The sequence below is a fragment of the Candidozyma haemuli genome (assembly GCF_002926055.2).
Source record: "Candidozyma haemuli strain B11899 chromosome Unknown C_2014730914, whole genome shotgun sequence".
NCBI lineage: Eukaryota > Fungi > Ascomycota > Pichiomycetes > Serinales > Metschnikowiaceae > Candidozyma > Candidozyma haemuli.
The window spans coordinates 903,162-916,494 of record NW_020289904.1 but is presented as its reverse complement, the minus strand read 5'-3'; the positions used below and the strand labels follow the sequence as shown (position 1 = coordinate 916,494).

Sequence of the window (13,333 nt, the reverse complement as noted above, 5' to 3'; positions counted from 1 at the left end):
GTCTGTTTGGCTTGCAACTCAACCTGTCCTGCACGCGCTCTGTTTGGTAGTAGCTAACAAAAATTTAAACTGTTCATCTACAAACATATCGAGTAAAGATTGCCCCCAATTTCCCACCAGCCACCCACTGTTAACACTAAAAATGGCTTCTTCATCAGCATCTTTCCTTTGGGATGTTGGCATCTTCTCGGATTGTTACAATGCCATTAAGTTCCTGGACGCTGTCCCGGAAGAGATCGATGCTTTGATGGGAACCGACTTAAGACACTTACTTGACGTTCCTTCTCGATCTGACAAGGCAAGACAAGACTTGGCCAAAGGTGAAAAGGAAAATATCACGTTTGCTGATGGACTGAAATACAAACTCAACAAACCTTTCATAGAAAGTGCATATCTCCTCGCCAGTGAACTTGATTTGGACGAGTTGGCAACTGCTGAATTACTACTGCTGGCCTCCGAGGCAAGCTTTTCTAAAGGCTCTAGCCTTGAAGATGCTGGTATCTTGGCTTTTTTCCGCAGATATGACTACATCCTTAACATCGTGGGCTATATGGTTACCAAGAAGAGAATCCGGTTGATATACCCAACACAAGATCCAGCTAAGGAACTCTTTCAACAGTGTCTTAAAAGTTTCAAGAAAATTTACAGTTTGATCCAGATTCAGAATGACCAGATAGATAGACAGAAAGCTACTGCTGATATTAACAATTTGGCTTTCGTTAAGAAGGTGTATTTTGTCAAACAACAACTTTTCCAGATCCATGATCTTTTGAGTCAGATCTTGTACTTCCTCATTGACACATTCCCCGAGACTGTTCTGAATTTTGATACTTACAACACGCTCGTCAAGCACATTAATGAAAACATCACAAACGATTCCGACATTTTACTTTTGCATTACCTCCCGTCCCTTTTGCGAATCGTGACTGGCTTGGAAGACTTGTCAGATGCCGAAGTTCTGAAGATTCATCAACAGTTTGTTTCGTCACTTTCAGCTGACTACCCCAAGGTTAAGGATAATGATAACATCGACTTGTCCAAGTCGTCTTTGAGACCGTACGATCTTTGCACCAAAATATTCTTCTTCATTGCATTCATTCCATGGTGCAAAGGCTCCGATGAAAGGACTCGTAAGTTTGATTTTAAGAAAGACATTCTTCAATACATCGAGTGGCTCATCAGTTATGGTACTACCGAACAGATCTTGTGCTACGCAGCCGAAACTGCTGTACCAGAAACAACCAGTTTCTTGGAGCAAAGTGAACTTTATGATTTCAGAGCTCTCCTACAGAGAAGCTTCCCGCTGTTGTTGCCTGCCAAATTCGTTTACGCAGGTAATGACGAACTTCTTAATGCTGCCAAATCTAATCCCCAACTATCCAATGTTCCAAAACTTTGTGACTTCTCCAGCTTCAAGATCTCCAGACCAATTGCTGACGACATAATCGCTCCCTCGTTTCATTCTTTCTTTAGCAACTTTGTTAACCACGCCGCTATTGTATTGACACTGCTTCGTGATAATGAAGAGGATTACCTTCTTTCATCAAACAAAAAGGAACTAGACGACTCATCTAGAAATGCCACTAGTTTCAATGATACTTATGAGAGTCTCTCTTCGAAGTCTTTAGAAAAGAGCACATACGACGAGTCAGATTCTAATCACGACCTCAATGACATTGCAAGTCGTGCCGATTTGGAAAGGTTTTACATGGCATGTGTCTACACTTACAGCAATAGATCAGACCTCTGTGAGGCTTTTTGGGCTGCCGACGAATCGAACGTCGCTGGTTTCGTTGATTGGGGCATTTCCAAGAACACCCTGCCCCTTATAACTGCTACTTTCTGTTTCCTTCTTGGAAGTTTGACTTCAGGTGGAACTATGGCTAGCTTGAAAGTGTGGGACATCTTGGTCAACGCAAACACTTTCCGCAAGAATGATTACTCATACATCTCGATAGATTCTATCATAGGATCCTTGACGTACTACCTAGATGCTCTTACGGAGAACCTCGAGCTGGAGTTAATAACAAGGTCGAAGATGGAGCAACAGAAACTGGAATACCTTTTCTCCAGCAATCATCATAAGCGCGTTACTGACGATGATACCGAAATCCCCATCATGCTTTCTGAGGACTCGGTAGTTTTCATTGCAGGATTCTTCATGCTAATTGCTCAAATTTTGAAGAATGCGGGCGACGAGGATCAAGTATCTCGAACTGTCAGACAATCGGCCTTCAATCGTTTCCATCCAATAATAGTATCATTCCTCAAGTTCGACAATTTGATTACCAGTGCCAAGGAGTCTCTTAACAAGAAGAAGACATCTGTTCCGGTTGTCTTCAGCGATGAGAACAGAACCATTATTCTTAATCTTGTGATGAATTGCTTGAAAGAGTTCGCCACTACTAGTGATATGAGCATTAGAACACAAATATGGGATACCGTTGATCGCTGGATTTGTCATTCGCTTCATGATGGCGAGAATACAAAGCCGACCGATAGTCAGAGATACACTGCACGGGGATCCCTGCTGAACACAGTCTCCAATAGCACGAAGACAGAGCTTCAAAAGCTCAAGAGCTATTTCAGGGGTTCTCCAATGAAACAAGGCTTTCAAATGGCACTTACGAAGACATCTGAAGTCTCGAACTTTGTACAGCTTATAGCACAGCTACTCGGGCCTGTGTCAAATGAGAAGTATGGTTTCAATTCCATGGAGCTTTTATACCCTTCTAACCTCGGATCGGGGTATAGGTTCAAGAACCAAATTGGTGTGTGGCCTTACATGGAATTCATTCTAAACGAAGTTTTCGTACATACCCCAGATCTCGAGGATGAGGATTTGAGGGTGAGCTTGCAACTGATTATCCTCAAAGTAGTGAAAACGTCATTAACGGAGGTGGATTGGCTCTTCCTTGTGGAGACTGCTCCGCAAATTTTCCTTGAAACGCCCACCACCGAAGACGTTTTTGCATCATCTAGGCTTCTTTCAGGAGAGACCACTGCGATCACCTTCGAGACTTTTGTCAGAGTTCATCATTCTTTGTCAGTCTTAAACTTCTTGTTTGAGGACAAGCCTTCAGCGGTGTTGTTCAACATCGTGAATACGGGGTTGGACCTAGTTAGCGGCAACCCTGTTTTACAGCATTTGATTAGCGAGGCTTTAAGCGTTGTTGACAACACATTAAGACTACAGCATATCTATATCGAGAAGCTCTTGCCACTTCTTAAGAATGCTGACATCTTTTCTCAGGCTGATAGCAAGAAGCCGTTAGGATATGGTACCAGTTTGAGTCTTGCTCTTACTACTCAAAAGCTCACGCACGACAATGTGTATTATCCTACTGGACTTGGAACTCATGGTGTCAGTGACTACTTCGAATTAATTTTGTTCAATTTGTCTAGTGTGGTCCACCTTGCGCTTTATATTGGGTCCGATGATAGGTCTATCTCCCAACCAGCCATCTCAATCTTGCGCAAGCTTTCAGAGTCTAAGGTTTTCAGCACCAAGAGTGCTCTCTCTAAGGATCTCTCGTTGAGAAACACTCGTCTCTTGAGTATCTTTGAGAATGTGGATGAGTCTCTCAAGATCAGATATGCATTCGTCCAGCAAATGGAAGCTATCACTGACTCATTGCAAGTAAAGTATGATATCTTGGAATTCTTGCTTGCCAACTTGCCATCAAACGGTGAAGTGACTGTTGCTCACTTTTTGCTTGGCTACGAGACTCGTAATGGTAGCCTTACTTTGGAGGAAGACCTGGACAGTATATCCTTACTTGATACCTTGATTCAGTTGCTCATGTCAACGATCGATTTGATCTTCGACATTGACTATAGTAAGGGCTACGTCACACGTATTGGTCTAGGACCTTCCAAGTTGGCATCGTTGACGATGCAAATCTTGGTTAAGTTGAGCAAGAGTCCCGTGCTTTCGTCTATCACCTTGCTGTATATCAGAAAGTACGATTTGTCTTCGAAATTGCTTGAGGTTCAACCAAAGATTGATGACTTGACTATTTGGAATAATGAAAGATTCCAAGCTAACGTTCAAGATGGTGCAAAGAACAACTTCATTGAAGATGAAGGCAGTCTTGAAGCGTTCTTCGAGTTCATGAAATACAGAAACCTGATTCTCCAATACTTGTCGATTGAAATCCATGAGATCAGGTCAGCTACCAAGAAGGAGCACTATATCCAAATGCTTCTCAACGATACCGAATTCTTCAACGGAACACCAAAGATTCTCAACTTCTTGGATGTGCTCAACTATCAGTTCTCCAATTTCGAGCCTCACAAGTTACTAGAATTCGAGAATAAGTATAATCTTCCAGCGTTGGTCCATGAGTTGAGCCAAGAGAGAGAAAAGAAGGAGAACGGAACAAGACTATTGAGAAAGTTTGCCGGATTGCGTTGCCAGAATGCCAACCAAAGACTCCGCACTGAAGATGAAAAGGCTGCCTTTTCTATCGATATGATGGTTGAAGTGACCAGAGTTGATGAGCTTTTCCAGAAGATCTTTGTGGTGGAGGAGCTCAAGAAACGTCACTTGCAGTGCTTGCAGTCGTGGGTTCAGATCATTCAAGTTCTCAGCAGTGATGGAGTGGCTGATCGTGCTGATTTCATCTTGAAGGTGTTCCAATACATCCTTCCTAAGATCAATAATGACTACTATGAGAGAGATATCATGTTTGCGGAAGAGTTGATTCTGTTGTGTATGCTCTTGTTTGACATGTATGAAGAGGACTCGATAGTCAAGGCCAAACCAGAAGACGGCAAGGAACAGCATTTACAGAAACTCCTTCCACTCTTTAAAACATGCGTGAATGGAGTACTATGCAGCAACTCGACGCCAGCCTTACGTTCGGACTTGTACATTTTGCTCAATAAGTTTACCCAGAGAACGCCGCAGTCAGGTGCCTTGCTTCACCAAATCCTTACGGCCCTTCGGTCGGTGGACAGAAGGTTCATCAATGTTATCTGCAACGATTCAATCTATTCAGAAGGAGCCCCTCGAATCACATCGATAATATTGATGGAAACGCTTGTGAATCTTTCCAGTTTGGAGAAGTCGACTTCTATTCTTAACGCGATAGTGGAGAACAACTCATTGTCACTTCTCGCCCGACTGCTCAAACGTACTGGGGAGCTCTTCGAGGCTTGCGAGGGAAATGCGGAGTCAGGAATCAGAATAGATACGCTACTTTACGAGCTTACGGCTTTCAAAGCAACGCTTTATCTTTTGATAAGAATCGGGCAGTCACGAGAGGGAGCATCGCAGCTTTTCCAGAATGAAATTTTCCCGATCATACGTCATCTCAAGTTCTTAAACATTGATTCAGACTTGGGATTGGAACTCCAGATCGACACAGGACCAAATGTACTGGGCACCACATCCTCGGGATACGCCGCTGCAAAAGAGGAAAGTGCTACTGCACTGATCACATTAAGTTTGGATGTTCCGGCATCACTCGCAGATTCAGCAGATTCAGCAGGCGGCAGCGAAAAGGTGCGGACGATCTCGTACTATGAGTTACTCGTGCCAGCGTTCCAATTGGTTGTCACTGTGCTTTCGGCGATGGGCCCGTCGTTCCAGCCTGGAATCATGCAAGCTCGAGAACTCATGCAACACTTTAGGGTTCTAGTAGTGGGAGTGATGAAACGAGACCAGCTTATGGAGCAAGGGTCATTGGCGCAATATGAAGAGAAGCAGAGGCTTGCGCTGGAAGGGCTTCGGCAGTTGGCGAGGTTGTTTGTGCTCGTAAACGCCCTTATAGAGGACGGAAAGCTTAACAACGGTCTCGGGTAGAGCGAGAAAGGAGACTGGCGAGCGCACACGCTCTTGGCAACGAAGCGATGCCAGAGAACCGAAAGGCTTCACCAAAGTTCCGGGAAGCAGATATACAAGGCCGGCGGTGGGGCATGGGAAGAGAGAACAAGACAGAGAGGGGGACCCTTATGACCGTAAACCTTGGCGCAAGCGAAGACTTTGTGGTTCTTGGCTCGCCTCGTCACCTTCCCAAGAAAGAGCAAATACGTGTAATACATTCGGATGTCCAGCGATTGAATGTTTTTCCTTCCGAGACACTCACACAAAAAAAAGGCTTCAGCCTACTCAGGCCACGGAAATGGATGATCTCACTGTATGAAAGTTGCATTTTCAGAGACACATGAGGTGTGAGCAGACAGTAGCAAAAAAAGTACAGTGCAGCGCCAAGCCCGAAAAAAATGCCTGCCAGCAAAACAAGCCTACAAACAAAAAACAACCTGCCCCCTCCAAACAATTTATCATTGGCCACATTAGGTATAGTGCACCTGCAGCGAGAGGTTGCTCTTTGTCTTTTTTCAGTTAATGCTCTCTCATTCTTTTGTTTTCTCACAACGAGGGGGGTCCCTCTTGTTTAGCCTCACTGTGCAAGCACGGCAACTCATCAGTGCCCCACCACCAAATAGGTAAAACTCATCAGCCACCATTCAATCTCTGAACGATTATTGGCTGGTTTGCCAGTGGCGGGCTATGTACTTTCTGCACACAAGGTTACGTCGTCGATGACTGGGACAGAAAAAAAAAACAGGAAAAATGCCTCCCCATGATTATACCGGACCTCGATGCCGTTACCCACCACTGCACTATGATGTAACCAGTGTTAAAGTGTCTCTGGCGCCATACGAACAGGCAGCAGCGCAGAAGCAGTACTGAATACGCCGCTCATCTTCCCAGACCTGTTCATAGTCAGATAATTCCTAAAGGTATGTTTCCGTTCCAGAACCTGGCCTTTATATAAGAGATGGTTTTTTCCCTGATGGAATTTCGGTGTCCAGGAATTTTACAATACCCCCAAGGTAGAGACCAAAAAGAAACACTTTTTCCCTCCCCCGAAACAAACCAAAAAAAAAGCTTACATTTAACTTTCACCGTCTACTTGTAAGTCCGCTTCCTCCCCATCCCTGTTTCTTTTTTTGTTCCCGCATTTTCACTTTTACTTTCACTTGGTGCGTCCAGAACACTAAGTTCCTTTTTTGCTTCTCTGCCTTTTTTTCGCACATCGCCCATTTCGCATCTCGCAGAAAACAAGAAATCCTCCGTCCGGCCTATATATCTATCTGCCTTTATTCCTTGTTTTTGAATCCCTGTCGCCTTTTTTTCTCAACATCATGTCTAAGGTTGACTCTGAGAAAGACCTTTCCGGCAATTCTGCCGACACTCATATGTTCAAAATAAATGAGAACTTTAATGAGGACTTTAACGATAACAGCTCCACCCAGGAGTCTGGCAGCAATCGCTCCGGTGAAAAATCCGATGAAAAGAAGCTCAATCACACCAAGAGATCTTTGGAACAGAGACACATTAACCTTATTGCCATTGGTGGTTCCATTGGTACCGGTTTATTTATTACCATTGGTTCCTCTGGTTTGATTGAGGCTGGTCCCTTGGGTCTTCTTTTAGCCTACTGTTTCTGGACTTTTGTCATTTTGTGTTTGACCGTTTCCGTTGGTGAAATGGTTTGTTACTTGCCTATCGACTCTCCATTTTTGCAAATGGCTGGTCGTGTGGTTGACCCTGCTTACGAGTGTGCTGCCTCTGTTAACTTTTGGTTGATGCAGAGTTTGTACATTCCTTTCGAAATCACCGCCGTTAACGGTATGATTCATTTTTGGAGAGACGATTACAGTCCTGCCATTACTCTTGTTATCCAGATTATCATTTACTGCGCCATTAACGTTTTCGCCGTTAAGCTTTATGGTGAAGCCGAGTTTTGGTTATCTTTGGGTAAATTGATTTTGTGTGTGGGTCTCTTGTTCTTCACTCTTATCACTATGTGTGGTGGTAACCCTCAAAATGATGCTTTTGGTTTCAGAAACTGGCACGCTGAAGGTGGCCCAATCAATGAGTACATGCGCACAGGTTCTCTTGGTCGTTTCCAGGGTTTCTTGCAAGGTTTGTTCTCTGCTAACTTCGTCGTTGTCTCTTCCGAGTACCTCAGTATGACCGCAGGTGAAGCTAAGAACCCAAGAAAGAACATGGCCTCTGCTTTCAAGACCGTCTTGTACCGTTTGGTTATTTTCTTCATTGGTGGTGCTCTTTCCGTCACCATTTTGCTTGCTTACAACGATCCAACCTACTTGGGAATTGTAAAAGGTGAGAATGGTGAGGATGCTAACGCTGCTTCCTCTCCTTACGTTGTTGCTATGCAAAACTTGCAAATTGAGGTTCTTCCTCACATTGTCAACGGTGTTGTTTTGTCTTCCGCCTTCTCTGCCGGTAACTCTTACACCTATTGTTCCTCAAGAGCCCTTTACGGTCTTGCCGAGAAGGGTTACGTTCCAAAGTTCTTCAAATACTGTACAAGGAATGGTGTCCCAATTTTCTGTGTTGCCGTGTCTGCTTGTTTCTCCCTCTTGTCTTTGATGCAGTTGGGTGAAGATGGTGAGAAGGCCTTGAACTACATGGTGAGTTTGTGTACTGGTGCTCAATTGCTTAACTATGCTTTCATGAGTGTCACCTACTTGCATTTCTACAGAGCTGTTAAAGTTCAAGGTATTGACAGAAACAACTTCACCTACAGATCGTGGTACCAGCCATACACTGCTATGTTTGCTTGCTTCTTCTTGTGGATCGTTGTTGGTATCAAGGGTTACGAAGCATTTGTTCCTGGCCACTGGTCTGTTGACCACTTCTTGTTCAGTTACGTCATGATTTTTGTCTCCTTGGCTGTATTCATTCTTTACAAGGTCATCAAGAGACCTAAGTACATCAGACCAGAAGATGCTGATCTTCAAACCGGTCTTGAGGCTATTGAAGAGCATGAGTATGAATTCTACGCTGCCTTGGAAGCCAACAACGAGAAGCCAGGTCTCAGAAAGAGAATTATGGACTGGATCTTCTAAGTGTATCAGTCAAGAACTGATCAAGTGCATTAAACAATTACGAATAGCATTCAAATCATCGGAGAGACGAACTTTGTTCGTGGTCGGAGTCATATATAATTCAGCACTATACCATCTAAATTGTATTTAGATCATTGTTACATATTTAGAAATGAAATTTGTTAAAGAATCCTTTATTTCGTATCATGTTTCTATAAGTGACGGACGCTCTAACTGTTCTTTGCTATCCTTTTTATAAAATTTTTATGCTAATAATGTCGACAATCAGTCTATGCACATATTGGAGCTAATAGACTCAAGTTGTCCGAAAAGCCATCTGCTTTGGAAGCTGCTAAGACCTGTTGTTTTGGCTCTCAAGCGCATATTTCTATCATCTGTAATGAGAATGCAATACCGGAATACCTTGGCCATTCTTTCGTCGAGCATCACAGGAGGATTAACTCTAAGAGTGGCATTGATACCCTTCTTCAACTTTCTGTTAATCTCGTCATGTTCTGTGACAACGTTAAGAACAGTCAGGTCAACATTGTTCAACCAGGAAGGGTTATTCTCAAACTCTGTAACTTCGTTTATGTCGCTAGCGATATTACCATCGAACCTTAAAGGTACCACCTCCTTATTTGCGTACAACTCCCTGATAATAATAACCGATCTAGTCGCCGCATCCGCAATAGTAGCCTCTGTTGATTTTCTTAACGACCGTAACTCTTGAAAGACAATAAGCGGAATCAGTACTTTGAAAGCTCCACTGTGGGCACATTTGAAGATCCTGCCACAATGCTTGAGCCAAATATTCGTATCAAAAGTAATGTAAGTCAATGAAGTATCCATTCTGTCACCAAGATCACCGTCAACCGAGTTCTTCTTGATGGATGGGACCAAATCGCCATCGATGACGCCGTTGTAAAAGTCTTGAGAGATACCTCTCTGCTGCAGCATCAAAGCCTGTTGATGCTGCAGGAGATGATACATATGATGATTGTCTAAGTGACCAGCTTGTCCGACAGAATCCAAATCAATACCGTTATCGTTAGACTCGGTGTCGGCGTAGCCTTCCAATGCATCTTGGCTAGCTATCGGTTCATTGAAATCGATAGGATCGCTGCCATTGAGCCAAACTGACCCTGCAGCTATCTGAAACCAGCTTTCATCAATAACTTCAGCTGGAAATGGTTCTTCAGTGAATCTTTGGCCAAGATTCGTGTCAGAAATTGGGGTGACAAAACTGCCCAGTGTCAAGCGAGAGTCCTCGTAAATGACCTCATTAATGAACTGATACATGTCACCAGAACCCTTGTATGAGGGGAAAGAGAGTAACGTATCGTTCTTGGCTGCTTCGTACGTCTGCAGATCGAATTTGAAGCCATCCTTATCTCTCATAAAGCCAAAGTCATAATTATCGGCAAGTAAACGGGCAAGTAAGACGATACGCACAAGTCTTTCTTCGTTGTCCTTCTCTCCTTTATCTCTAGGCTTCGCGCCGGGTTGTTGTAAGTTGTTGAGGTTTACCATCGGCGTCGTTCCACAAATGGGGAGGTCAAACATCTCATGACTCAGGATACCAGCAGCTTCGAAGTCTTCATAGTCATGTTTAACACAAATGAAATCAAACCAAAGAGTGCCCCAGCATTTCCAGACTTCGGATAAGCTTTCATTCTCATTGAAGTATTGAACATAGTTTGGATGGTTGATGATATAATCGCGACACTTATCGTTAAGGTGAGTATTACCTCTAACAATCACGGTGATGCTATTCATGTAATTGATGAATGATTCCCAGGGGAAGAACTTTTGGAAAAGCCACAAAAACATGTTTCTTGACTCCGGGAAGCGTTTGATAGCCTCTCCAAGCGCTATCAAGAAATACAACCACACAATAACATGACATGCAGATGCTTGCTTGGGGCCGACCAAGTAGTATTTGAGGATTCTAAAGTTAAGCTCCAAAACAGACTTATCGAGATAAGCTAAGCAGTAGAACCAATCCATGACTGAGAGGTCAGAACCTGTGACAGAAGAGCTATCCACGCCATTGCTGATGGAACCGAACTGTGAGTTTTCTTCCATACTTGCCTGGTCCTGAGAGCCTGTAGATTTCGTCTTCCTCTTCCTCTCCTTCTTATCTTTCCTTTCCCGAAGAGCCTCAGGAAGCAAAAATAACTTTGCGAACGGATTTCTTGCGTCACCAAACCCGATGAGATGATTAATATTAGCGATAGCAAAAAGAGGACCCTTGTTGAACCAAAAGTTGACCTTTTCTATCGTATCCATTGAGTTGGACTGCTGGTCTTGTTCATGCTGTTGCTTCAAGTATTGTGTGAAGGGATCTGCACTCTGCTTCTCGGTCTGGTTTGGGTAAATGAACTGGCGCAAGAAGAAATTGTATCCATGGGAATCGGATCCGAACGACATGGCATAACGTGAAACTAGATCGATGCCATGATTAAATCTGTTCTCTTGGAACATGTCACCCTGACCAGGAGACAAACGAGAGTTCGGATTATTCGTGTTGATGCATAACAAGACCTTGTGAATCTTGATGAAGTCAATGATAGGCAACTCAAGCAAAGAGAGTATGTTTCTTTGCGTGCAAATATTCTCAACCACGAGTTCGAGATACTGTGCTGTTGGGACAAACGGGTCACGACAATTGACAGCCTTACTTATGTTGACAAGGGCTTCCAAGTTGTCTTGCTGGACCGTGCTCATGTGGTAGTACATTTTTCCATGGCCGTAAAGGGTTTTCAACGCATTCCAGTACCAGTATTCTGAGCTCGACTTCCAGTCGATGAAGCGAGATGAGTATAAAGCGATAGCCATTCTTGACAAATCACCGAGTTTCTCACACCACCAGCCTTCCATCTCCCAAGATGGATCTGTGAGGCTAGAGACTATGCTAAAACAGTGAGCGATGAAACATGAGAACACTTCATGCTCTTGGAAAATGCTCATGATGTTCTTGAGAAGTTCTAAAAACCCAACGATACCGTACACCCACATACGGCGAGGGATCTTATATAGATCAATGATATTCTTGCCTGTTCTGTGATGAGTGGATATGGCGGTAGGCTTCAACGCAGTTGTGAGGAAATCATAATAGTTGTTCAACAACGTTATGTTATGATGATAAATGGTCCACAAATTATTAGAAAGCTCCGTCGTATTAGTCGGGATCGCAGCCTGGAAGTTTGGTGCGGAGCCATGGATCGCCTGATGCTGAGGAACATACATCGATGTCGTGTAAGGAGAGTAGAAATTGCTTGACTGGTTAATCTTATGAGTAAGATCAACGATAGACTTCTGAACAACTTCTTCGAAACTGACAATGTTCTTGTATGTCTCCTTCAACTTTGTTGCAAGCTGCTGCTCCTCATCCGACATGACCCGTTGTTGAGGGGTATTCAGAGCATCCGACTGAACCGAAGGCTGCTGTTGTAGTGGCATAGAGGAGCTCTGTGATTGATTCGTGGAAGATGCGGTATCCTTGTTCTGGGACGTATTAGCAGGAGTCATCAGATCGACCATGGGGCTTGAGCCGGACAGATCCGAATTATTTTGAGCTGTAGACTGGGTCACGTTGGGGCTAGAAGGTACGTCGTAGTTTGAAGGAGTAGGCGTCTTTATCATCTGAGGCCCATGAGGCTGCAGTTGTTGAGTTTGGAGTTGAGGTTGCAGACTAGGAAACTGTACGGATTTTCGATACTTTCCGCGTTGGGCAGAGGGAACGAAACGGCCAGACGGGGAACCCAGGTTGTTTGTACCTAGCTGGTTGGCACCAGGAACGTTGCTTTGCATGGAAAGTTGCATTTGCAAGGGGTTCGGAGTCCGTTTGCTGGAAGGATTATTCATGTATGCCGACATGCTGTTTTGGCGTTTCTGCTGCGCTGAGTTTATCGGGTTCCCGTAGACGTTTAGAAAAGCCGGGTGGTTTTGTAGATTAGCATCAAGGGGAGCAGAGTCCTGAGGAGGAGATACCGCCTTGGGATCATGTGGGTACCCAGATCCGACGGGAGTATTCATGGAGTAATATGCTAAGTATAAAAAAAGAAAAAATGGAAAACGGAAGGGGAACGGCAAGCTTACGGAAGATGCCTGGTCGGGATGGAGTGGCTAAGGATAGTGTCTAAAGTTGTGATGAAGTGAAGGATGCAATCTAGCCCAGGATGCTATCCTGTTGGAGGAATTGTGGATGTTGATGGTGAATTAGTACTGTTTATAGAAGCAGCCAATACTGGGGAATGGGAAGGGCAAGGGCTACTTGGATGCCTTTATATTGGAAAGGGATAAGGTAGCAAGGCAGAAGTCTAATAGTAGAAAACTCTCCAGTAGTATGGGTGTTCCTGGGAGAAAAATGACTAACGTGTACTCAGTGAGGGCGTTTAGGAAATATAGATCAAGGAGTGAAACATGCTCGCTGGATTTTTGGAGAGCAGGCGGTTTATCA

At 44.0% G+C, this 13,333-nt stretch overlaps 3 protein-coding genes across 3 annotated transcripts; 2 read left to right on the top strand and 1 right to left on the bottom strand. All coding sequences in view use genetic code 12, as the record gives it.

Moving 5' to 3' along the window:
• Positions 1-142: 142 nt before the first annotated feature.
• CXQ85_002038 (uncharacterized protein) lies at positions 143-5,809 on the top strand (the record flags this gene model as incomplete). The annotated part of the gene is made up of 1 exon (XM_025485728.1): positions 143-5,809. One exon carries the CDS (start codon positions 143-145, stop codon positions 5,807-5,809), a length of 5,667 nt encoding a protein of 1,888 aa, XP_025341193.1.
• Positions 5,810-7,155: 1,346 nt separating this feature from the next.
• AGP2 (Agp2p) lies at positions 7,156-8,889 on the top strand (the record flags this gene model as incomplete). Its single annotated transcript, XM_025485727.1, has 1 exon — positions 7,156-8,889. The coding sequence occupies one exon, from the start codon at positions 7,156-7,158 to the stop codon at positions 8,887-8,889; it is 1,734 nt and encodes a 577-aa protein (XP_025341192.1).
• Positions 8,890-9,153: 264 nt separating this feature from the next.
• Positions 9,154-12,909, bottom strand: CXQ85_002036 (uncharacterized protein; the record flags this gene model as incomplete). Its single annotated transcript, XM_025485726.1, has 1 exon — positions 9,154-12,909. One exon carries the CDS (start codon positions 12,907-12,909, stop codon positions 9,154-9,156), a length of 3,756 nt encoding a protein of 1,251 aa, XP_025341191.1.
• Positions 12,910-13,333: the final 424 nt, after the last annotated feature.